This window comes from Meleagris gallopavo, chromosome 1 (assembly GCF_000146605.3).
Source record: "Meleagris gallopavo isolate NT-WF06-2002-E0010 breed Aviagen turkey brand Nicholas breeding stock chromosome 1, Turkey_5.1, whole genome shotgun sequence".
NCBI lineage: Eukaryota > Metazoa > Chordata > Aves > Galliformes > Phasianidae > Meleagris > Meleagris gallopavo.
Window position 1 is genome coordinate 29,945,939 of NC_015011.2, and position 25,124 is coordinate 29,971,062.

The window sequence follows — 25,124 nt, forward strand, 5'->3', positions numbered from 1 at the left end:
CATATGTTAATGTTTTATTTGCATTGGAAATAAAATAATAACATGCTGAAGAGTTTTTATATCTTGTGAACTTCCTGGTAAGAACATAATGAAAAAAGAAATGGAAAAGAGTGGGTTCTTTTCCCTGACAACCAACACAAAAGTATGTTATAAGCAGAGCTAGGGAGAACAGAGGATGGCCTACGGCAAAATTTGCAATATAAAAAATATTTTTAATTCTCCACTGTTAAAATTACCAATATTATGCCTCCAATTTCTTTAGTGTCGAATGCTACATATGTAGTATAATGTACCTTAATGAATAAGGATTTTCTTAAACATTTTCTTTTATAATTCCTTCCTCAGGCTCACAGCAGGACCAAGATCGAATTACTTTACCATTAACTGGAACTCTCCTCAAACACTGATACCTTGCCTCCAGATCTACAGTTCATCAGTTCACCCTAATACGTGACATCCAGAATAGTTAAAAGGCAGCCAGACTAGGGGGGAGCTGCACTTTTATGCACAAAAAGTCTGACTGATACATAATGCACCAACTTCCTTAATTCTCCTCAGCTAATGTAGAACAAGAAACTCAAAGGACACCGGGAAGGAGGAAAGTAAAGCACTCTTAGAAGTCCAATTTTTGCAAGTTGTATTTTAATTTACGCAGTACAAAAGTCACACTTGAAGAGGGCTTCCTGCTCAGAGGGAAACTGCTACTGAAAAAAAATTACATTCTGAGGTAGGCATACTGTCCAACTTACAAAATCTGTCCCTAAAAGTCCATAACAACTCTGGCACTGAAACAGATATAAACCAAATATATTGCTGTAGTTTGTGAGCAGTTTGAAAATTTCTGTAGCTTTACCATGACAGACATACCAGAGACTGAGCAGCTAGAGTTGAGGGTCCTGTCACACCATTAGAGCTCGGTGCTTCCTACCAAGCCAAGAGGAGTTTTCCATTGTATTCAGCTGGCTTTGAGCTCAGCACAAGAAAGCACCCAAAGCATTCTTGGAGTGTCTCAGTGTTAACCTTCCTGAGATGTTAACCAGAGAAGAGAAGGCTCTGGAGATATGGAAGTATGTAAGCGTTTCATGGGAAGGAATGAAGAGGGAGCCACTCTACCCTGTAGTGTACACTGACTGGGCAAGAGGCAATGAGCTCAAAGTAAAAGCCAACTGGGCTCGTGGCCTACAAGCATTCTAGTCCAGGTGACCATGCTTGAGCCAGGGGTTGGACTGAGTAATCTTAGAAGGTCATTTCCAACATCAGTCTCTGAGACTCTGCGGTGCATAGGTTGAATAGTATGAGCCATGCTAGGTACACAGATGATATATGCATCAACTATGATTTTCACTATACCTTTGTAAATTTAAAATACCTTTATTGACCTACATGAATGCAAACACATTCTCCTCTCAAAAATAATTTGTGCTATTCCTAAATAAATAAAAATACTACTTTCCTTCTCGAGAAATAGAGTTGATAAAGTAACAGAACTGTAAACAAGCAATATGGCATGATTCATTCATGTAGTACAAGCTTGTATGATACGTTTTATATGTCACTATAGTGAGATACTATCGTAGTATGTGATTCAAAGGCTGGAGAAAAAAAGTTGATGCAAATCATTGCATAAAGCAGAGGTTGAAGGGATAGTATTCTGCTAAATACTTAATAGCACTCAGAAGTTCTACATGCTGACTAAAACAGGTTATAATAAATGTATGGTTCTAGGAAATAACCTTGTGCCAGCCATCTTCCAGACTTTTTTTTAGTACTATTCTGACAATAGTCTAAATTTTCTGTTTTTTCACATTTGAAAACATTCATCTCAGAATAACAGAATGTATGTTTTATTTGCACTTGTATCTTTAAAAAGCCACACAAATATTTGTAATCAAAAGGCAATTAATCCTTTGAATGAGCAAGACTTTCTTATCCTTCATATTCTAAAATACGCATTAAAAAAGGAAAATAATCATTGCTTCACTACTAAAGAAAAGATTTGAGCTCACACGTGCTGTTTTGAGTGAATCAGGAAAGCGCCTTCCCTTTTCTCCACACTAAATACCTGTTCTGTCCCTCTGAGCCCTGGCTCCCCTGCAGCACTGACACACGTGCCATGCCCCAGTTGGCCGCGTGCAGCGGGGCTCTGCTTTCCAGCCTGCCTGCTCTTCTGATTTACTGCAGGGATGAGATGGCCTGTTCAGTAGGCGCAGATGTAATGCAGCACATGTGCTCACTAATCCTGTCATTCAAGCACTAAGCCACAGGCTCTTCTCTGTACCACATTAAATACAAGAGAAGCTCCTCTGGCACATCGGTGGTGGAGGTATAGGCTTGGAGGTAAACTGCTACTAATATAAGACATCTAAAACAAGATAGTGCCATTCCTTCAGCCCACAAAAAATGCTAGTATTGAGGAAAGATGAAACTTAGTGAGCAGCATAGCTATAAGTCCATAGGACTTCAATCCACCTAAAAAATTTTAATAAATTTGCAAAGAACTTGATCAGCATTCCTTAATTTTCTAGGTACAAGTTTTGCACCACTGCTGATGGTCAATTGCTCTGTAAATGAGAAGCAGATGGGCTTTTACAACTCCGTCACTGTGTGTTAGTAGGCCTGATAAGCTGGAGGCTACAGAAGTGGATCGCTTTGGGGAAAAATCAGAGCATCGTGAAGAGAAAAAGGAGAAATCCCCTTAATTTCTATTATATAATTAAAAATTTCTGTAAGCTAGCAAGAGAAATCAGTGCATCAGAAATGTATTTACATGATTAGAGCTACCATCTCCATATTTGTGATTTAATCATTTTGTTTGAATACCCTTTCTGAGTCACAGAACCTTTCTAAATGAGCTGCCTCCAAGCTTACCAGCAACAGAAGTGGGAGGTGATCTGATACAGCTCTCTGCTTCTTACATCTGCTTAAAATAGTCCTGCTAGAGTTCAGATTTTATTACAATGCACCATAAAATCACCTAATGTCCTGTTTCAGAAAAAAAGAAAATGAGTGCATGGCAAAACCATAGCCATAATTGCTTAGGTCTAAGCCTACATAGAGATCTGTTCGGATAGATGTAACTAAGTTGGGATTAGATCTCTAAGTTTCTGCAGTGTCACTGGGAGAAGGACAGTGATGAGAACAGAGCAATTTCTTCCTGGAGATCAGTCTTTGGTGATGGGAATTATTACTGTGCCAGATAAAATTACAAAGATCTCTCTCTTCTAGCTGATGAAAATCAGCTCGTTTGTTAAAAATACACTGGCTCTATTTTAAAAATACATATGTATCACAGCTACTGGAAGTGATGCCTTAGTGTTGACAATAAGCAAGTCACCATAGAAGAATTTGCTGACCAACTGTCTCAGCTACTAATATATTGGCAGTCCTTTCACAGTTCACTTAAAGTAAATGAAATCGTCCTTGGACATTTTAAGTCAAGTCCATGGTCTACAGTGATACTTCATAGGATCAGTAGGAGAGCTTAATCTCTCCTTTTTGTGTCAGTGCCTATCACCACACAATGCATTTTTCTTTGCAGATGAGAAAAGAATATAATGATCTCTTGCACGTACCTTCTCAGATAGGCTTAAAATTGCACTGAGAGTAGAAAAGAAAGCAGCCTCAATTTTCTGGCTTCAAATAATTCTCCATAGGAAGCTCCCACTGATCTAAGACATATGCTCTGGTAGTTTGACCAAATTTTGTGTTCAATAGCTTGTCTGTATCCGCAACATGATCCAGCACATTGGCCAATTCATGTTCCTTGGAAGATCATAGCAGCTTCTATCCCATTAGGGTTCACAGAAAATACAGTGATAATTCAAATGCACTGTCATTCCTATTTACAGCAGCAATTGATGTTCACACAGAACAGAACAGAACAAGTTGTCTGAGTGTTCTCAACCAAAGATAGGGAGTTTGGGTAGAAAATATGGGTTTGTTATTTTTGTTTTAAATACAGCACATTCCATTCCACTGTGGCATAGTTGTTATTCATTATAGTAACTAATGCAAAGACTAAACTCACAGTTTTACTTATCTAAAAGTTTGGTATTTAACCTAATAGCCTTGCCTCCCTCACTAGTACATGGAAAAAAGCACGCACTTCTAGAAGGCAATTCATCCTATCTATTCCAGGTACCTCTGAACACCACATGCTCTCTGGATGTACCAGCCCCTTTCATTGGCTATCAAGAGAGCCTAACTGATGATGTCCATACTGGGCTAATAAATGAAACGAAGGAGGTAAATGAAAAAGTAGATAACAACCAACTTAAATACTACTTTATAATCCTTCATGCAGTTCAATTGTTAACACAGTTTATGGCAGCACTCTGGCCAGTACCAGCCAGCACTCTTCGAAGCAATGCCAGGCTACGCTTGGTGGCAGCATCTTATCAGTTGTCATTCCCAATCAGCCACCTGGATGCAGATTTTCTGTTGGTAGGGAAGACAAGAAATTATGGCCATGCAGGTGTGAGTCACAAGTGCCACCTACTCCCAGGGCCACTGGACTGTGACCTATTTTATTTACTACTATATGTAATCCACTTCAGACTGCAATCCCAAATTCAACATGTCTAAAGCCACGCTGAATTAATCCACACTGAATTACTCAAAACAAAAAGCTGTGAAGCCTGCTTGCTTATCACTGTGAAAGTATTAAGCACAGTGTTGTTTTTACTTTTTGTTTCAGTTGTCACAACAACACACCCCACTCTTCTCATTTTTGCTAGCTTTGTCACCACATCTGCAGAAGAAAGAAAGAGGCACAACAACAAGGCTGCCACAGCTACCACTGCCTGGACAGTCTGACCCTCCCCAGCAGGCTGGCAGAAACAGCTCATCATCTGGTATGAAGTATCACAAAGAACAGTAGGAAAATGCAGATAGCCATGCACAAATCTGTCTCGTAACTAACATTGAACTCAGTGAAAGAACAGGGTATTGGCATCATATATATATGATACATATATAGCATATAGCTGCTCCTTGAGCAGCAAATCCTAATTAGCTACTTTCCAAATTACAAGACATCAGATTTCATCACATAGGCAGATGCAACATCATCTGAAACTGTTCTAAGAAATGAGAACAAAAAAGTTATTTTCAGAAACTATGCAAAAGCAAGCAGTCAGCTCTGACCTCCTGAGCCTTGGGCAGTGTGAACTCTGATCACGAGCAGCTCACACTTTGAGCTGAAGACATCAAGATGGCAGCATTCAGCTGCACACTCACATGAACACAAGGACTACTCAGAATTTCCACCAAACTGTTCCAGAGAAAAAGTGAGAGTCCTACACGCACACTGCCTCTAACTTAAACTCTTCACAGTCTTTCACTGGAATTTATCTATCCTGTCAACCTGACTCCAATTTACACTCTCGGTGTTTTGGTTACCAGGAACTGGACAAATAAAATGTTGTGGAGTTTTTGTTCCTTTTCTTCTCCTTTCTTCTTTTTAAGGCACTTTAAATAAATTAGATGAAAATAGGGACAATTTTTCAAAAGAAGTTTTTATACTTTGACCTAATCATTTTTCTGGTAGCTTGTCAAGGGAGTTGTATGTGGCATGTTAGTTATCAATTGAATTACATGCTGGCAAAAGCAACAACACTGGAAACTAAAAAGCTTTTGATAATGTTACGAACATAAAAATGGCAATACTAGAGTTAAATTTACAGTGTGCTGTACCAGAACTCTATCTCACTTGCAAGAAGTACTAATGCTTAAAGACAAGGTCAGTGTCCATATGTCCATTCACATTTCTTGACCTTTGTCAAGACTCCTAGTAAAAATAACAACTTCTTAAGATGTCTTGAGATGTGAGTGCTTCCCCATTAACATCTGGATAGAGAATTCCCTACAAAATGCACAAACAAAACATTACAAAAACATACTTCAGCGATCAGGTTTTCAAACACTTTCAATGTGGTCAAAGACTCAAACAGAGGCTTGAACCATTTCTCATCACTGAATGATCAATTCCCTGATCCATCATAGTATGCATGGAAATTCTGTGTAGTTGGTTTAAAAAAAAAAAAAGCATTTGAATTTTCATTTCCCCTCAATTAGAATTAATCTACTTGAGTAAGTTAATAAGATTTCATAAAACGGGATGGTTTGTGTAACTTTGAACACAAGTAAATATTAACAAACTCCTATGGGAGCAAGATCAATGGAGTACAAAACGTCTTCCTGACTTTTATCTTAAAATACAGCATTTTAACCAGTTACATATATCTATATACCCTGCAAGAAGCTTTATACAGCAGTAGAAATGGTGAAACGGCACAGAAAAATCTCAATATTAATATTATAAAGAAATGCTCCTCAAGCATCTCATGTTTGATTTCAAGAACAGATTCTACCAGAGTCTAAAATAGCCATCACATATGTGACACATATCCATAATCAAGATGAAATATTATATACAGTCCATCTAGATGTTGATTATCCTAAAATTCCCCTTCTCTGACCCTATTTGTAATAAAACCAAAATACTATAAACCAAAAGATAATCATCCATATTAAATGAAAACATTAAAACACTTCTATCCAGTTTCCTATTTTATGCTGCCTGACCTTTTACAAAAGCACCTTTCTAAGTGACTGTTTTTTTTCTGATCTCAGGTGTCTGGTATAAGTTTTCTCTTCCCTTAGTTAAAGAAGAAGAACCATAAATCTGAATCTCCATTTCTAGTACACCACATACGGTTGAAAGTACAGTCTTCTTGACATAGTGTTAGAAACACTGGTCTGAAGTAAAGCAAGACAATACTGGAATCTCTACCAGTTTATTTTTAAGGAGATCATACAGGAAAGCTGTGAAAAGTTTCTTAAATATGTAATTTTTCTTTTTAAAAATATGTAAGAAATACCTGTTTTTAGAAGAAAAAAAGAAAAAAAGACATAAACAAAATATAAAATTGAAGATGAACATTTTCTGGTTATCAGTTTCCCAAAATATTTCAGGGAAGTCTAAATTCCTCTATTCCTTAACCCAAATATTTCATTCACTGCCCAGTTCTTTCAGTTATGTGTTTACATACAACTTCGTTTTTCTTTGCAGATTACAAAATATTCATTAAAGAAAGCCCCACCATAAAACTTACATTGACATTCTTTGCAGCACTTGCCATCCACATATGCCAGGGCAGAATTAAGTGGACAGTCAGAGAGGGGGCAAATCAAAGCTTCACACTGCACAGTGCCATTCTAGAAGAATAAAAAGTGCTTAGCTGGTAGTTATATTTAGCAAAAAGAGAGATGTTCTCATACATAAGAACTTAAAATCTATTTTTAAATGCAATGAACTCTGACAAAAAGCCATTTTAGCACAGTTCTTTTAATAACAAGAACAGAAACTATAAGCAGAATATCTTGCATACAATCTTTCAGACATGTATGATGTGTTCTTTGAAATTATAATGATCTAAGGTTTTTTTAAGAAGCAAAAAAACTTTTTTTCAGGGTAAAACATTCTGCCAATCAGCAGCAAATTGAAATATTAGTATGAAATAGCAAGCTCACAGAACAATACTGAGCCTTCCGATTTTTACATTACAGAGAATACACTTCTAAAAGATAACAGCTGGAAGAAAAACCAGAGACAAAATATGCAATGTATTTAACACAAAAGTCAAAGCATTTCAGATGACTATATGCAAGCTCTGACACCATGGGTTAAATCTTACCTTCAATAACAAATTCCTAAAATCAAAATTAGTATCACACCAGAAATATAAAGATCAAAGAAATACTAAGCTTAAGACAAACCATTTAGCAAATTATAGATAACAGCAAATCAGTCAAAGTGCAGCAATAGTCTTTTCACAAGTTACCAATGGTCTTTGAATTAAGCATTTAATAAGTCCAAATTGAATTAATGAGTTTTAAATATTGGACAATAACAAAGATGCAATAGTTTGGTGCTTGAAAAGATACTTGCAATCTGTTCTGGAGTTCTGATACCCTTGGGAATCTTCCATTCACTTACATTCTTTCATGTTTGTGATATAGTGGAACATGCATATGACCCTTACATTTTGTTCATTATTGCTTTTGGAGATGTAACCAAGGGGAACTAAAGGGAATCAGACACAAGGAATCTACTAAAAAATTTGCTAAGAAAAAACATGTGCTGATAGTAATAAAAAGCAGGTATTTATTTATGCAGAGAAGCAGTTTGCAACCCAGCGCATGGGAATAACATGGTGCCTAACTATATTGCATAGCATCTGCCTACACTGGCATGAACGAATTGCAGACGACACTCAGCAGGGGGGAAGTGTCAATCTGCCTGGGGGTGGGAAGGCCCTTCAGAGGGACCTGGATAGGCTGGGTGGCTGGGCTGAGGCCAACAGGATGAAGTTCAACAAGACCAAAGTGCCAGGTCCTCCACTTCAGCCACAACAACCCCAGGAAATGCTACAGGCTTAGGGCTGAGTGGCTGGAAGACTGTGTGGAAGAAAAGGACTTGAGGGTGTTGGCAAACATTCGGCTAAACATGAACCAGTAGTGTGCCCGGGTAGCCAAGAAGACCAATGGCATTCTGGCTTGTATCAGAAATATTATGCCAGTAGGAGCAGGAAGGTGATCATCCCTCTGTACTTTGATCTGGTGAGGCCTCACTTTGAGCACTGTGTTCAGTTTTGGGTCCCTCATTACAAGAAGAACACTGAAGCCCTGGAGCATGTCCAGAGAGGGGCAATAAAGCTGGTGAAGGATCTGAATCATGACTCTTATGAGAAACAGCAGTTGAGGGAAGTGGGATTTTTAGTCTGGAGGAGAGAAGGCTCAAGGGAGACCATATAATTCTTTATAACTACCTGACTGAAGGTTGTGGCAAGGTGTGAATCAGTCTCTTCTCCCAGGTAACAGCAATAGGACAAGGAAGGGATGCCATTCAGAGGGACCTCAACAAGCTGAAAAGGTGGGCCCGGGTGAACCTGATGAGATTCAACACAGCACAGTGCAGAGTTTTGCACTTGGGCTGGAGGAATCTCAGGCATCCATACAGACTGGAAGGAGCGGTCCTTGAGAGCAGCCCTGTGGAGAAGGACCTGGGGGTCTTGATGGATGAAAAACTTAACATGAGCCAGCAGTATGCCCTTGCGGCTCAGAAAGCAAATGGTATCCTGGGCTCCATCAGAAGAGGGGTGGCCAGCAGGGGCAGGGAGGTGGTTGTCCCCCTGTGCTCTGCTCTTGTGAGGCCCCATCTGGAGTATTGTGTCCAGGTCTGGGGCCACCAGTACAAGAATGACAGGGAGCTGTTGGAGAGGGTCCACGAAGATGATCAGGGGACTGGAGCACCTCCCCTACAAAGACAGGCTGAGGGAGCTGGGCTTGTTCAGCCTGGAGTAAAAGAAGGCTGTGGGGGTGACCTCATTGCAGCCTTTCAGTACCTAAAGGGAGCCTACAAACAGGAGGGAATCAACTCTTTGAAAGGCTTGATAACAACAGGACAAAGGAAAATGGTTTTAAGTTGAGCGAGGGAAGATTTAGGTTGGATGTCAGGGGGAAGTTCTTTACAGAGAGAGTGGTGAGGTGCTGCACAGAGAGGTTGTGGATGCCCCGTCCGTGGAGGTGTTCAAGGCCAGGTTGGATGGGGCCCTGGGCAGCCTGGTCTAGTATTAAATGGGGAGGTTGGTGGCCCTGCATGTGGCATGATCATTAAGGTCCCTTCCAACCCTGGTCATTCTGTGATTCTGTGATTCTGTGAAGAAGGAATGACCTTAAGTTGTGCCAGGGAAGGTTCAGGTTGGGTATTAGGAAAAAATTCTTCTCAGAAAGAGTGGTCAGCTGCTAGAACCGGCTGCCCAGGGAGGTGGTAGATTCGATGTCCGTGGAGGTGTTCAAGAAATGTTTAGATGTTGTACTAAGGGACATGGTTTAATGGGGAAATAATGGTGGTAGGTGGACAACTGGTCTAGATTATCTTGGAGATCTTTTTCAACCTTTTTTTCTTGCATTTTGTTCTCACTACCTAGCATCCTAGCACATGTTTATAGGCATCCCTTACTCTTTTGCCTCCATAAAAATGTAATCAGAGAAAACACCAGAGTTCTTGCATCTCCTTTCAAAGTGTAGCCGTACCATGCAAGTGCAGTTCTTACAACCATCTGTCCAGGATTCAAATTCTCTGTACGTCATGCCTTTCATTGTGCAGGTCCTTTCACAGTAGCACTGATCCAGCTTGTTCATCCTCTGCTCAGCTTGCGACAACTGTATTTACGGTTCACAAAAAGGTTGGAATTCATAAGTGGCTTCTACATTAGCGTAAACATGATTGAAACTGCCCCCCTTATTGTCAAATATGCAAAGATAATAAAATGACAGTTGTCAAATACAAGGTGACTGAACCATAAATCATTCAGAGATGGATTCTAAGATGCAAGTCACAATGCGTTTCATCTTCTGCTTATAACATTCGAGGCATCATGAAACAAAGTGCATAAATGACAATGGGTGTATGTCTCCAGATTCCTCATTTTTGTATACGTGAACTGACCAAGAATCTTGCTGTACATAAATTATCTACCTGAATCTGAGTAGGGGCAGGACTGAATGTAACACTCAAAATAAACATGTTTATTAGCCAGGTAGCAGCATTTTCACAGATAGCTAAAGACCTGACATTTCAGAACAGAAGACTAGTCTATATTTACTGGCAGATGTGAATGATTTTAGCATGATCTTTTGGGAGAAGAAAAAAAAAAAAGAAAAAGATAGGAAAAAAAAAGGAAAGAAAGAAAGAAGAAAAGAAAAACACTACTTAGGGTTCTCAGTTCCCTGCCTTGCTTATATTTTGCCTGAGCACTCCCTTGTCAGCTCAGATTTAGGAAAGTCTTGGACCGATAAATCTTGCTGCAATAAGCACTATAAGCACAGTAACCTATTTCAGTCCAGTTTTGTTGACTTGTTAGCCTGATAGATAAAGCTTGAATATTTATAAGCCATTTTCTAGTTTGAGGTTTGTATTCTGCTTGCTATTAAAAATATAATTCTATTTAAATATTTTTTTTAAAGAAAGCTCTCTGAAATGAGAATTTGTATCTATAGAAAGTAGACACAGATATCTAAATGCAAACATATATAAACATGCAAAGATGTTCTGCACACACCCACACGCACAACCAAACAGATGCACAAATCAACCAAAAAGACAGCAACTAAATTCTTATGGTCCTCTATTCTTCCAGGCCATGCCTCCCTGAAAACATTACCTTAGCTGACGTTTTGGCTAAAATGTCTTGCAGTTCCATAATTTTCTGCACAAGTCCATGGAAATCGTTACAAGTTGGGCATGCTGGAGTAAGAAGATACACATACTAGTAACAAAATCTTATGTACGATAGGTTCAGTCATATCAAAGCTGACAAGTAATATACTAAAAGTTAAAGTTTTAAGAAAGCTTGAGGTCAAAAAGTAAGCACAAAGCACACCTTTCATTTTATGGTATAAGAATTAACAGACTTACTCCGATTAAGATCTGGGCATTGAGAAATAAATCCTTGAGGCATGACAAGTAATTGCACATCTTGCATTATGCCCTGTGAGCACATGGGAAAAAAAAAGCAAGGATGTATTATTTTTACCTGTCAAAATTACATTTTTCATTCATCATGTAAAACATTAAAGCCCACACAGGAAAACTTCCTGATAAAAACAGTATTTATGAATACACAGTTCCTTTCACCCAATGCAGAGATAGAAGAATAAAGAGAAAGTGAAATAGTTAGAAGCGCATGTACAGGCGTACTGAATCATTTTTAAAGATTTTAAATATTAAATGTCAAGAAGTAATTATGTGGCAAGAGTTTGGTTGTTTTTAATTCATTGTTATTTTTAGATAGCCATTGCAGAAAAAGCTTGAAAATGACCTTTAAAAGTAATTTGGAAAGCAGTTGCAGTTTTAGTTATTTTCAAACGCTCAAATAAAATTCAATTTTTTTCACTAGGCTACAACTGTCAGATAGAAGGGCAGATTAAAGAAATCTGAGTCAGGAAAAACACACCCACACAAACCCTTTATGATTTTGGTATGGGTCTTTTCATGAAGCATGCCCTGTGCCAAGAAACTACATATCTCTTACACAGCTGTCGAGTTGCATGTTGGCAAGAACGTGGGAAAACAGGAAGCTTAATATGAAATTGAAATATGCCAAATGGAAATGCTCCATCCAGAAGAGATCACACGGTTTTGGGCAGAATTTACATGCATCCTTAGTCATTAAGATATAATTAGCAGCCACTTTGCTGCTTTCCAGAAGCAAAGGCCAAATAGCCATCCTATCATGCACACTCCAGATGTCACTTTCATCCAGGATTCTCTCCCTGTATCTCCAAAACTCCTTCTTAGAAGGAAAAGCAAAATAATTTCAACCAGTCTCAGTGTGCTTCTGAAGTAAATGTTTTAAGACAATAAGAAAACAATATAAATTAAATGCAAAAGGTCAAATTTCATCCAGGCACACAAGGCATTCCATACAGATGTTGCATAGTCACAGCAAAATAGTTTTGGCTTCGAATGAATGACTAAGGGTGACCTACGTGATCTATGGAGAAGATGTTACTGAGGGGCAACCTAAAAGATACATAAGTGTCATGATGACTTTTCTCCCTTAACAAGTGTTCTAGTATTCAGGACAATTGGATGCTTCCCCATGCTTTGCAAGGAACTGCAGTGATTATCTGACAGTGGAAAAGTAAGGATGCTAGAAATAGGACTCCACATCATGACCTCCCACAGCATGTGTTCTGGAAAGCAAGAACAAAGTCCTCTTTGAAGAGCACACTGAAAAGCTGACCATATTCAATTCTCCTCCCTTTCTTAGTGTCATTAAGCGTAAATTCATTTCTACTCAGGGTACAGGATTTCTGTGAATAGGAAGAATTGCAGGGTCCAACCCACTCAGATTGATGAGAGCTTAAAGCTTATATTTCACTGAATATTTGGGCAAGTACTCAAATCACTTAGCTATTAACCAACAAAAAAGCTCCTCCAGCTATTTGAGGAGTTTTATTCATCACATAACAGCTGTGATGCTAGCTGGACTCTGCCACTCGACAGGAATTCAAGTTACTTCTTATCACCTCAGAGTAACAAGCAGGAGGCTTCCTAGGGTGCCAAATCATAAGAGGCCATGTGTAGGCTCCAAAAAAACTGCTGGCCCAAATTAAATCATTTCTGGGTGTTAGGTGTGAGAGACTTTATACAATACAGAAATTACATAGCCAGTATTGCTCTTTCAGATTTAGGACCCTATAGCGAAACAGGCACAAGTATGTCCTGGTGTGAATATGCCTACTGACACATTGTTTTAGGGGAGAAATATGAGTTCCAAAATCAAATATAGACAGATAAAATCATTTCAATAAATGGCTAATGATTTTGAGTACTTTGGTCCCTCTGAACAAGCCATTTAAGACCCACTGATAGTAGCCTGATTTTCTGAAACAAGTGAGCAAATAGATCTCAGAAAATCCAATAAGTGAAGTTGTCACACAATGAGTGCCTAAAAATATTGTTGTTCTATCTTGTTCTAATGCTTTTACAGAGGAGAAGATGGAGACCCCCACCTCTCTACAAGCTCTTTTCAGGGAGTTGTAGGGACCAGTAAGGTCTCCCCTAAGCCTCCCCTCCTGCAGACTAAATGATCCCAGCTCCCTCAGCCACTCTCCATAAGACTTGTCCTCCAGGCCCTTCGAAGCCTTGTTGCTATTCTCTGGATATGCTTCAGGGCCTCAACCCCTTTCTCGCAGTGAGGGGCCGTGTAGGCTCTCTAAAACATTGAGAAATGCTGAAAGTCCTCATCTTCTTGACTGACGTATCTTCTGTACAAGTGTCAGATTTGCAGAGGTAGTTTAATCATTTGTACTATGTTATGCTGAAGAAATCACTTAGCACATATCTTTACCATATCAGTGCTCTTCTAACAGCTATCAGTTTCTGTATTTCTGCTAAACTGGTTTGCATTTGTAGCTGAGGGAAAAATTTCAGGTTTTTGGCTTATTTTGTTCCTCTTGAAAAGCAAGAAGAAAAAAAGACAATTAAAAATAATACAGTCTCCTATTGGAGTATTCATTTTTCTATACCAAATGAGCTTCTTCATGGTGACGAGTTGGCAAAAATAATTGAGACAAGCTATGACAAGGCACAGATAAACAAAATGAATATTAAAAATAAATATTAAAAATTATACATATAACTATAAATACATAGAATGAATGGAGTGTGTTTAGTTTAGGCAATGCATTAATATTTTCTGATTTTATTATAGGATTCAACTGCCTACAAGGAGGGTAATGGGACTGCACTGTGTACGGCATCCACAGGCATTCATCAAAGAAGCTCCAGAGAGAATTAAGGCCAAAACACAAACTGAGGTTGTGACCAATGAATGCTACCTAATGGATTAGGAGGAATCAAAAATTACAGTTCAAATACAGCATGCACTTCCAGGTGTTTGTGGTGTGTGTATCTGTATATATACAAACACACACACGTATATATGAATGTAGGTCACTATAAAGTAATGCCTCCTATTTATTTCCAAGGAAACTACAATGGATACAAACAGCACAATGAATCTATTTGATAGAGCAAATTCTCAGCTACAAAGTGCTATTTTTCAACATTGTCACCACCATTATCTATGTTTTTGGCAGTGATGAATAAGAGCCTGTATGCTGTGCTCACAAGAATCTGCACCGGCAGAGGAGAACCACTGTTTCACAGCTGTTATGACAGCATCATTGTTAGGAAAACATTGCCCACACAGTCCTCCTTTCATTGGCCCAAATAGATGGAAGTCAAAATGCACCAAATCCAGACTATATAGTGGGAGTGGTAGGACAGTGCAGACAAGATTGGCAGTGTGCTCCATGGTCTTCAAACTGGTCCCAGGCCCAGAGTTTTTGTGCTGCAAGAGAAAGGCAGTTCTCTCCTCTACCCTACTCTGGAAGTTTGAGCCTTCATCTTTGTCAGCATCACAATGTAGCTGTCAGAGTTGATGGTTTGTCCAGGTTCCAGGAAATCTAGAAGGATCACCCCTTTCCTATCCCAAAAGACCACTATGGACTGTGTCCTGAACTTCTTCAGAGGGGAATTCACATGTTACCATCACAGGGACAGCTTTTCTATCTCCGGTTCACAGTGGTGACACCACGTCTCATCGCTGGTTATGATGTGATCTAGGTAACTGTCACTATCAGTCTCATTGGTTCAACATATTCTGACCAACTTGCATAGGGTGTTCTTTCTGTTTCTGTGTGAACATCTGTGGGACACACCTGGCTCAAACTTTGTAATATTGCAACATTATCACCATTGTTTCCAATGCACTGCACAGCCAATTCACAAGAGTGAGCTCATCAAGGCGTTCTTCATTTCATAATGTGACACATTCTGGACGCATGTGCTTTGTCATGCATGTCATTGTTGCCACTGCTGAAATGCACCACCCACTGCCTCACTGTACTTATGTCCACTGGTTGGTCTCCATTAACGTTCAGCAAATTTTGATAAATGTCAAAGGTTGCAATTTTTTTCCACTTGGAGGAATTTGGTGCTTCATATCTTTGCCTCAGACGAGCTTCAATATCAGATGCCTATTTGTCGGACTGCCCTTCTGCTGCCAGCTGTTGCATGGCAAAAAAATATAACAGGATACTGGTGGGAAGGTTCTGCCTCTACCAACATCCACCTCTGATGTCATGGACCAAAGTAGTAAAATAGGAGGCATAACTTTTGGATCAGCCCTCATGTGTTTATTTATTTGTTTGTATGTTTATATAAAAGGACAAACAGTAAGCAAAAATGCATGTTGAAATATTTTCCTCTGTGGAAATGAGACTGGAGTTCCTCAGACCATAGTGTTCTGTGGCAAAAACTACCTATCTAGCTATTAAATTAATATAAATATTTATTTCCTGGAATTGCATTTCTCTTGGCCATTTACCTTTCTCAGCCTTAAACCGCTTCACAGCACATCATGGCACTAAGAACTGCTATGACTGCAGAATCACAGAATGGCTGATGTTGGAAGGAACTTTCTGAGATCATCTACTCCAACCCTTTGCTCAAGCACAGCCACCTAGAGCAGGCTTCCCAGGAACATGTGCTAGCAGCTTTTGAATATCTCCATCGTGGTCTAAAAATCTCCACAGAAAAAGTATTTTCCTATGTTCCAACTGAATTTCAGGTTTTTCAGTCATAGTCATATTCCATCTACATACACTCGTGCCAGTAAGTTGAGTAAACTCAGCTGAACAGAACTACAAGTCTCACCTGACAGACCCTTCATATCATGGAATATTTACTCTATTTAAACTGCTTAAAGGCAGAGTAAACTGCATTCACTTTCACCTTAGTTCACATTTTTCTCCTCTGCATACCTTAAAATAACCGTGTGCATTATTCCTCTGTCCCAGCCAAAAGGTTGTACCCAAAGGTAAGTCCATGAAGGGCTTCTCCACAACTCTTTCATAGATTCTGAAAGGCAAGAAAAAAAGTACGTTCCAGGTTGTTACCTTTTCATTTACTGAGAGCTGGAATGTTCCAGAAGTGACAACTTATTATAAAACAACACTCTTTACTTACTTATTGCAGTCCACATGTAAAATCAAGTGAGAGGCACTGATTGCTAAGGAAAGCCTGTGCCACTTATCATCTGCCAGGATGTATGGGAATACTTCTGTGTGGGAGCGATGGCTGCCTGTACGATAATGCAACCTGATTTCATTTCGATGACCGCTGCTTTCCAATTCCAGATACCTGTACCATAAATGCATCACCACGTCATGAACCATTCTTATCAGCACAGCAACATTTTACATCACATAACTTCTCATTACCATGCAGGAACTATTTAAAAGAGGGGGAATGACGGAAGGGATACAAAGATGAAAGCAGACGTTTTACATAATGGAAGGTTCTATCTTTCATGTAAGAACACAAGGTCCCAGGCTGAAGATTTTTTCTTCTAGCAACAGTACTTCACAAAACATGATCTCACTGAAAACATAATTATCCTATTATGAATAATTGCATTATATCCTGAAAGCACAGTATGGATACTCTAAAGGCATTAATGCACTAAAAACACCACCAAGTTCTGTGATAGGTACTTTGTTAGCCATTACCAACAAATGAAGTAAGTAAGAACTGAGACAGGGCACTGCCTTGTTTGTTCTTGGATATTTAGTTGACATCTCTTTTCATTTTTCATAATGAAATTTTTCAAAAGAAATTCGAAGTCAAGAAATACTAATTCTTAATATTTTATGTGTATATACATAAATTGTTAAATGCATATGTGGTTGTGGTATATATATATTTATATACACATGCATTTATACGAATGTATGTATATGTAAATAGATGTATAGACTGAGTTAAAAAAGGTAGTGCAGTCGTCCCAGGATGCACGCACCATACAACAGGTTTGCAGATTGAGGATGTAGGCTTGGCTGGTTAAATGGCTGCAGATAATTTAAAAAGCACTCCATAGCCAAACTTGCTGCATTCTCAAACAAACCTATTTCTTGCATATTGAACCTCTTCTAGGAAGAAGTTTAGCAAACTATTTCTCTTCCAATTGTTCAGTTTCTCATTTTTAAAGTTCCTCCTTTAAAACTAGAGGAAAAAAGAAAAACAGAAATGAAGATTCTCTAATAATCATACACAACCCACAGATAAAGAGTAAGGAAGATAACAATATGTAGACAGATACTGAAAATCTAGGAGGATGGGCAATATATTTTTATATAGTTTTGCTGTTACATCTGCAGTCAAGCATGGCAGTGCTTTGTAAATCTGTGTGCATGTGTATTAGGGTGATGTAGTTTCTTTCAATAGGCCATCCATATTAAAGAACAGACAAGAAAATGATTACAGCTTTCAAAAGGGGAGATGAGGAGACCAAATCAAAACCATCTTGTATAGTCATTATCACTAGGAGGAGGATGGGCTCACTGCACATCTCTCCTTCCTTCAGGATTTTTCACAGTGAAATATGCCTAGCAACAGCACAAAAACAATTATCCTTTTGCAGAACTGGCAAAGGGCAATTTCTTCTTCCTCCCCAATATTAACAAAGCAGTTAACTAAAGTCAGCAGTAAATTTTATAATCTGCGATCATTTGCGTACTCACGGCCCAAAAATAGTTTCTGCACTGGCAAGAAGTTTGAACTAATTGAAGGCTTGGCTGGCAAAAAAAAAAATGGGCAATAGTGGCAGAGCATCAGTCAACTTAATAATCTCCTTCATAACTCAAGCGTCAAGGATAAGAATAAGGTCATGCTCAACCTAACAAAGAAGGTGAACATTATCGAACAGGACTCCTCCAGCAACTTATAAATGAGTCCACCCACTTGCAGATATAATTTGGAAAAAGGAAGTCATGAACGTATTGAAACATCATCTACTGTTCAAGCCAACAGCTAGCTCACACTCTCTTCAAAGTCAATGGCAGAACTGATCCCAACATAGAGTTCCAGCAGACAGGCAGGAAACAAAGCAGAGATACAGTCAGTATGGAAGGTATGAAATGAATGCTTGTGTTGTCCCTTATGCAGGTGACATTAAGAGATGCCCGAGAATACAAATCCCCTGAAATACAAATTCCCCAAATAAAAAAAGACATTCTGTAAAATTTCAGAAATGAAGAATTGCTGAGAGATAATGCTGATGTTCTATGATGCTGCAAATGAAACTTCCTGTACGAAGCTGTGCAAAAATTCTGGACACTTGTGGTTTGGATTTCACTGTGATTAACTCACTGCTTTGACATGCACATCAATCTCTTTTGTTATTCCATTTGGTAAACTGTAATAAATGCCTTTACCTTATGAAGGCATGATGATTTTTTGAGAAAATGCGTATTAAAATTAAAAAATAAATTAATAGCCATTAGGATAATTCTAATTTATCATTGATTGATGTACTGTAGAGGCAGCAGGAAAAGACGTTTAGAAAAGCAAAGGCAGTGACACCCAAAACAATATTCCCTTTAGCCTGAACTAATGCTGAGACACAGAAACACAGAGAACTGAGTATGAATCATTTCAGTTTTTACAAAATATTGCACTTGATATTCTACCTTTCCCTGTTTGTTTAACTTCCAGGACTTAAACAGATCTGGTTCCATTTAACAAACTTCAGAAGACAGAAACAGCCTCAGGTCTAGCAACAGGGCCTGGGTAGGAATGCCAAGGCTGCCGGAGGCAAAGCTTCTCTCTCTTCTGTGAGACTGCAACAGCATACGCCTGGGTGTGCACCTTCCAAGGGTTTGGAATGGCAGTTGAGAAAGTAAGCTATGCATAAGCAAATAGCTCTGGATGTTAAAAACTTGTTTATATGAGAAAAATATTTTAAACTCCTCTATATTCTCAGGACTACTACTCTATTGAGAGATAAAAGAGAGCGATCTTGTTTTCTAAAGGACTTACTTCCTGAGGAAACAACAACTGCACCACACTGCAGGCATGTCCTAAGAACCTCATTACAGAAGTTTTCAGGGAACTTCATAGCTGAATGACTGTTTTCTTGCCTACACCATCCCATCTCAGTCCACTCATCTCGGTGCCATCAGCCAAGAAATTCAGCATAGCAATGTCACTGCTAATTCTCCCAACAGCTCCCAGCTGCTCTTCTGTACTGGGAAGGTGAATGGCTCTTTGAGTAAAAGATAAACCACAAGGAAAACGTCTTTTATCAGAGGGTAGTGAGGCACTGGCACAAGCTGCCAAGAAAGGCTGTGGATGCCCCATCCCTGGAGGCATTCGAGGCCAGGTTGGATGGGGCCCAGGGCAGCCTGAGCTGGTTGGTGGCAGCCCTGCCCACAGAAGGGGTTGGAACTGGATGGGCTTTAAGATTCCTTCTAACCCAAACCATTCAATGATTCTATGCTAAACAGTGTGACAGGAGGACCTGCCTCTCCCTTCACTAAAGCCCACAATCCCTGTCACCGTTTAATCAGTATCAGCCTATTTGATGTTAACCTTCTAAAGCCCACACATTCTTTGTGACAAACAGAAGTAACTTAGCAGGGAGATGACATGATTAGGGTTATAATGTTTGACATTAGAAGAATAAAATGTTAACCTTAAAGGCTGTTGCAGCTCAGTGGAGCACTCTGTGCTTTCACAATCATTTCAAAGGCAACAGCCAAGGCCACAGTAAGACTGGCCAGTCTGTGTAGAGACCAGCCAGAGAGCAATTCCTGCTGTGCTGACTCAGAGGAAGAAATTTGTCTCAATTGCCCCAGAGAAAGCTGAGAAAGGAAACAGCGATTATTTCTCTGCTGCCCAGCACTGATCTATCGTAACCACTGAGTGCAGATCCTAGTACCACAGCTCAGTGGTAGACCTGTAGTGCCCCAGGGCAAGAGGTCAGCACTGGACATGCTCTTCATGCTCCCAGATGCACCTGGAGACTGCAGAAGTTCAAATCAGGATGTGCAGTCAAAACCTTGAGATCTGGGAGGCAAAACAACTGGGGATGTGCTGTATGAAGTAGCAGTCCTTCAGAAGAGGGAGGTATGGCCCTTCAGCAAGTGGTCAGTGTTAGTAACCCCAACTCTCTGATAACTCATCTGCTCATTTGACATTCCAGCTTGCACAGCACATGCGCACTGCAGCTGCTCACTCTTACTCCAGGCAACTAATAAAAATCAACTTCAGTTTAGAGCATGTAGGCAAGCATTTAAAAGCTAAAAGATATCATGTCTGAATTTATTACACAGTGGGTTTTTGTCTTTTTAACAACTTTTACTACTCTCAGTTACAGATACAGTGTAAAAACAAGTTTTCATGGCTTTTTTATTTACACTAAGAAGAAAAGGAAAACTAATAAAACTACAGAGGAATATATATATAAGAAAAAATAAATCCTTGTCTCTGTTACTTATGAAAGTCATAAAACCATGATACATAGCTTCTGGCACTGTCTGTGAAGGTGCTAACTGCAGACAGAAGCACACCAAGGAGGATCCTAACTATTATGCAGAACGGACAGCAGTAGGCCATGCCATAGATCTGGGTGACAATGTCCCTTGAGAGGGGGTTCTGAAAGGCAAAGCAATCCAGGAAGGTTGGTCCTTCATCAAAAACAAAATCTTAGGCAGTGTTCTCACAAAGTTGGAATAAGAATCAGGAGCTGAGGTTACACTGGTCTTCCCAGAGGACTCTGAGAGGAGATATCCTCCCAGAAGCTGCTGATCTGAAATAGCAAAAATTAAGGGCTGGTATTACAGCACATTGTTCATGTTGTCCCAGTTTGAGCTGTGAATATGAATCAAATTAAATTCCAAAACGATAAATACTTTTTAAAAACAGAATTCTTGCTCTCACTCCTCCCACTGATCTCACTAACCTCACTTATCAGTATGTTTCTTCCCACTCTGCTTTCACTATCACACAGCCCTGTTAACATCTACTTTGTCCTTCTGTGGCTTCCTATTCTACCAAATATCAATGAAGGAAGAAACTTTCCCAGAACAAACAGAAAAGCAAAGGAATAAACCATACATTTCACTCTTTCAGCAGACAGCAAGAAGACTTCAAAAGCAACAAACCTTCTGATATATACTAATATGTACTAATAAAAAGGACATGTATTCAACCTAACTCCTCCTCTTTCCTACTCTGACAGAATACAGATTCCTTTGAATTTCTCTAAACAAATGCATATCAAATGACAGCAAAGAATAGCGATATCTGTCAAAATTCACGTTTAACACTTTCAGTGGTGTTTATCAGTAGATAAATAGAAACAAACCTTTTATCTCTTATTCAAGTAGACCTGTCACCAGTCTGAATTCAGACTACAGAATCCAGGCTCATAGGAGCTTTTGGTAACAAGTTCTCCACCAGATGACACTGAGTCTCCACCAAATGCACTGGCACCTGCAATGATTTACATCAGCAGACCAACTGACCTCTCTTGACATAATAAAGGTTACAGGAAGGTATGTTTTAAGGTAGGTGTTCATTACTGAGAAGAATTTACATTCTATTTGCAACATTCTTCTTCTCTTTTTCCTTTTTTGACAGGAAGCATAAGCTATACAGAAGGAAAAACAAGCAATAGTGACAAGCCATCAATCAACCAGTACTTAAAGAAACAGCACTCACAGTGCTGTGAGATTAAATTCAGTGTAACACAAAACTACTGCTTTACAAGTACCTCCATCCAACCATACATTCAAGGATATAAGTTAAGTTCCCATACAAAAAGAAGCATGGAATCTTTCTCTTTTGGGTAGAGGAAAGAGCCTGGCCAAGGTGTCACTAAATACATAAGGAACCTTACATGTTAGTTTTAGGATCTTCTTGAGTACTATAATACCTAAAGGATGAGAGAAAATATCATTTTTTGAAACCTTTGATGCATACAAACATACAAACTTCATCAAAAGAAAAAAAAGTCCGACCCCAGAGAAGTTTTAAATCACTAGAGGAAGTCAGCTCAAAGGAGATGATTGACTATTACAAACAAGTTGCAAAAGGTTCGTGATTATTATCAGAATAGTAAGAAACAAAGATTTACTACCAAAAAATAAAACAAAACAAAACCCAGAATATTACAACTGTCCATGCATCCAGCAAAGTCCATATGTCAGCAGAATGGTTTAAAAAGCTGAAACCAACTAGAACTTCTTTTGGTATAGGGAACAGCCACATACAGCTTAACTTTTGAAAATTAATCCCATTTTATTCTTACCTAATATGTATGTTAGTGATGGGAGAGGAAAAATATCCCTCAAATAAAACCTATGTAACTCTACACTGTTCATTTAAGAAGTAAACATTGAAAGCTTTTTTCAGGGAAATGCGTTTGCAGCAAATCTTGTAATGTCAGAAAGAAGAGACTTAATACTGCAATCCAGAAGTAGAGATGCTCATACATCAAAGGCATACAACTATTTTAGTAAGATAGTCAGAAGATGCAGCAAAATTCACGCATCAAGAGTTTTCACCTCTGGCAACCTATCTGCTTGTATGGAAAAATGCATAACAGAGAAATTGCATAAGATAATTTCCTCCTAGATACTGAAAAGGTCTCACACTACTGTACAGAGCAGCATATTTGAGAGCAGATAATCAGAATACTTGAGTAGTGGTGAAAATAACTATCATATAAGGCAGAAATTGAATAAATTAGTGGAGAAATATAATGAAGTGTAGGAAATGCATGTCCACACTATTCTACTGATTTCAGTATTTTGCTTCAGGTTACAAAAATAGTAACTGAAGGAAAGAATGGTTAAACTGCAATCCAATTATTTCATCATTTAAGGGTCCTAATATACAGAACCTGAAGAGATATGGATATAACGTCAGTTGCATAAAGGCATCTAACCACGAGAGGAGGAAAAGGCTACATTGCTCCACTGTTGCCAGTTAAATGAAAATATACAACAGAATAGGGATGTCTAACATATATTAAAGCTCTGTCGCAGATAAAAGTTATCTCTGCCCGTTCTTTCATCATGAAGCTCAGATGAATTCAGAAGCGAAGTTAGGAGGCTAATAGTGCTTAAAGTGAAGGCTGAGGATAAGCACAGAGCAATCAGTGTTTAACAGCACTTCCACACAGACTTCAGGCATCACTTCATTAACAGCATTCAAAATATTTAACATGTTGCTGTAAAGTACAAACCATTTTAGGCAGGGCAGTCTGCGTAGTCAAGGTGATCTTCTCAAGTTAATTAAACATTTCTAACTTCTATCTTTCAGACATAAGCAATACACCGCTGTGCCCAGCAATTTGTCTTTATCTGCCTGAAACCCATCTGAACAATCATAGATGTGCAATTCTGATATACTGACAACACAATAATATTCTTGAAAGGATGATTTCCAAACTGTACTCCAAAACCACCACTGCCTGAACTCTTCCGTTGCTCTAAACAGTGGTGGGGGGAAAAAAGTAATTTCTGTAGAAGAATATGAGCAAATTTGAAAGGAAAATTTATATATCCAGTTTTTGATTCATTCATTTTTTGAATCAGAAAAATTATCTCAAGTACATCACTCTAAAGAAAAATATGAAATCTAAAAAGTAACTTTAATTTGTAACTGTAATTTAACCTCGGTTGTTGCAAATTAGCACATGTGTTCTAAGTGCCCAGACCCCTGCAAAAAGAGGATGTTTATACTCTTACTTTCAAAAATGTGTGAAGTATATCCTGAACCACTGAACAAAGAAACATACCTTTTCCACTTTTTAAAGAACATTTTGCTTTTATTTTCCCTAGAAATTAGAACTAGAAGGTGTTATGAAAACTGTATAAAATAAAACATAAGAAAATCAACTTGTCTGATGAGTGATTATACCTATCAGTTATTGTTGCCTCCAGCTTTTCTCACCACCATTTCCTGAAGGCAGAAAAGCAGGAGCCGGCACTGGCCCTTGTAAACTAAGAATGTAGTCAGGTATGACTGCTCCACAACACAGGAGCTCAATACCTGCACAATTTTAGTGACTTCAGAGGAGAAACACAAAGCTGAAGCTGGTGCAGTGGAGTCCATCAGCAGTCTTAAAATGACTGCTGTGACAGAGTTCACAAGAAGTTGTTTAAAAATTGAAGAACTGTTGCAAAGAAGTCCCTGGACAGAAATGGGCATATCAGAGAGATGGAAATCTGGCACGGAAGAAGCAGTTATTGAATGCAAACCATATAAATGCTTCCTTTATCTCCCTGCAGAGAAGGACCTGGGGGTTCTGGTGGATGAAAAACTGAACATGAGCCAACAGTGTGCTCTTGCAGCTCAGAAAGCAAATGGTATCCTGGGCTCCATCAGAAGAGGGGCGGCCAGCAGAGACAGGGAGGTGGTTGTCCCCCTGTGCTCTGCTCTTGTGAGGCCCCATCTGGAGTACTGTGTCCAGGTCTGGGACCCCCTGCACAAGAAAGACAGGGAGCTGTTGGAGAGGGTCCAGAGGAGGGCCACAAAGATGATGAGGGACTGGAGCACCTCCCCTACGAAGGCAGGCTGAGGGAGCTGGGCTTGTTCAGCCTGGAGAAAAGAAGGCTGCGGGGGTGACCTCATTGCAGCCTTTCAGTACCTAAAGGGAGCCTACAAACAGGAGGGGAATCAACTCTTTGAAAGGCTT

At 39.1% G+C, this 25,124-nt stretch overlaps 1 protein-coding gene across 1 annotated transcript in view; it reads right to left on the bottom strand.

The window, feature by feature from the left end:
* NELL2 (neural EGFL like 2) overlaps window positions 1-25,124 on the bottom strand; it is a 123,949-nt gene that overhangs the window by 95,184 nt on the left and 3,641 nt on the right. Inside the window, exons 2-7 of the mRNA XM_019611217.1 lie at window positions 16,607-16,780; window positions 16,402-16,498; window positions 11,483-11,555; window positions 11,229-11,311; window positions 10,099-10,227; window positions 7,116-7,218 (exon numbers count right to left, since the gene is read on the bottom strand). Of these exons, the coding sequence (XP_019466762.1) occupies window positions 7,116-7,218; window positions 10,099-10,227; window positions 11,229-11,311; window positions 11,483-11,555; window positions 16,402-16,498; window positions 16,607-16,780 (659 nt within the window). The remainder of the gene's footprint in view (window positions 1-7,115; window positions 7,219-10,098; window positions 10,228-11,228; window positions 11,312-11,482; window positions 11,556-16,401; window positions 16,499-16,606; window positions 16,781-25,124) is intronic.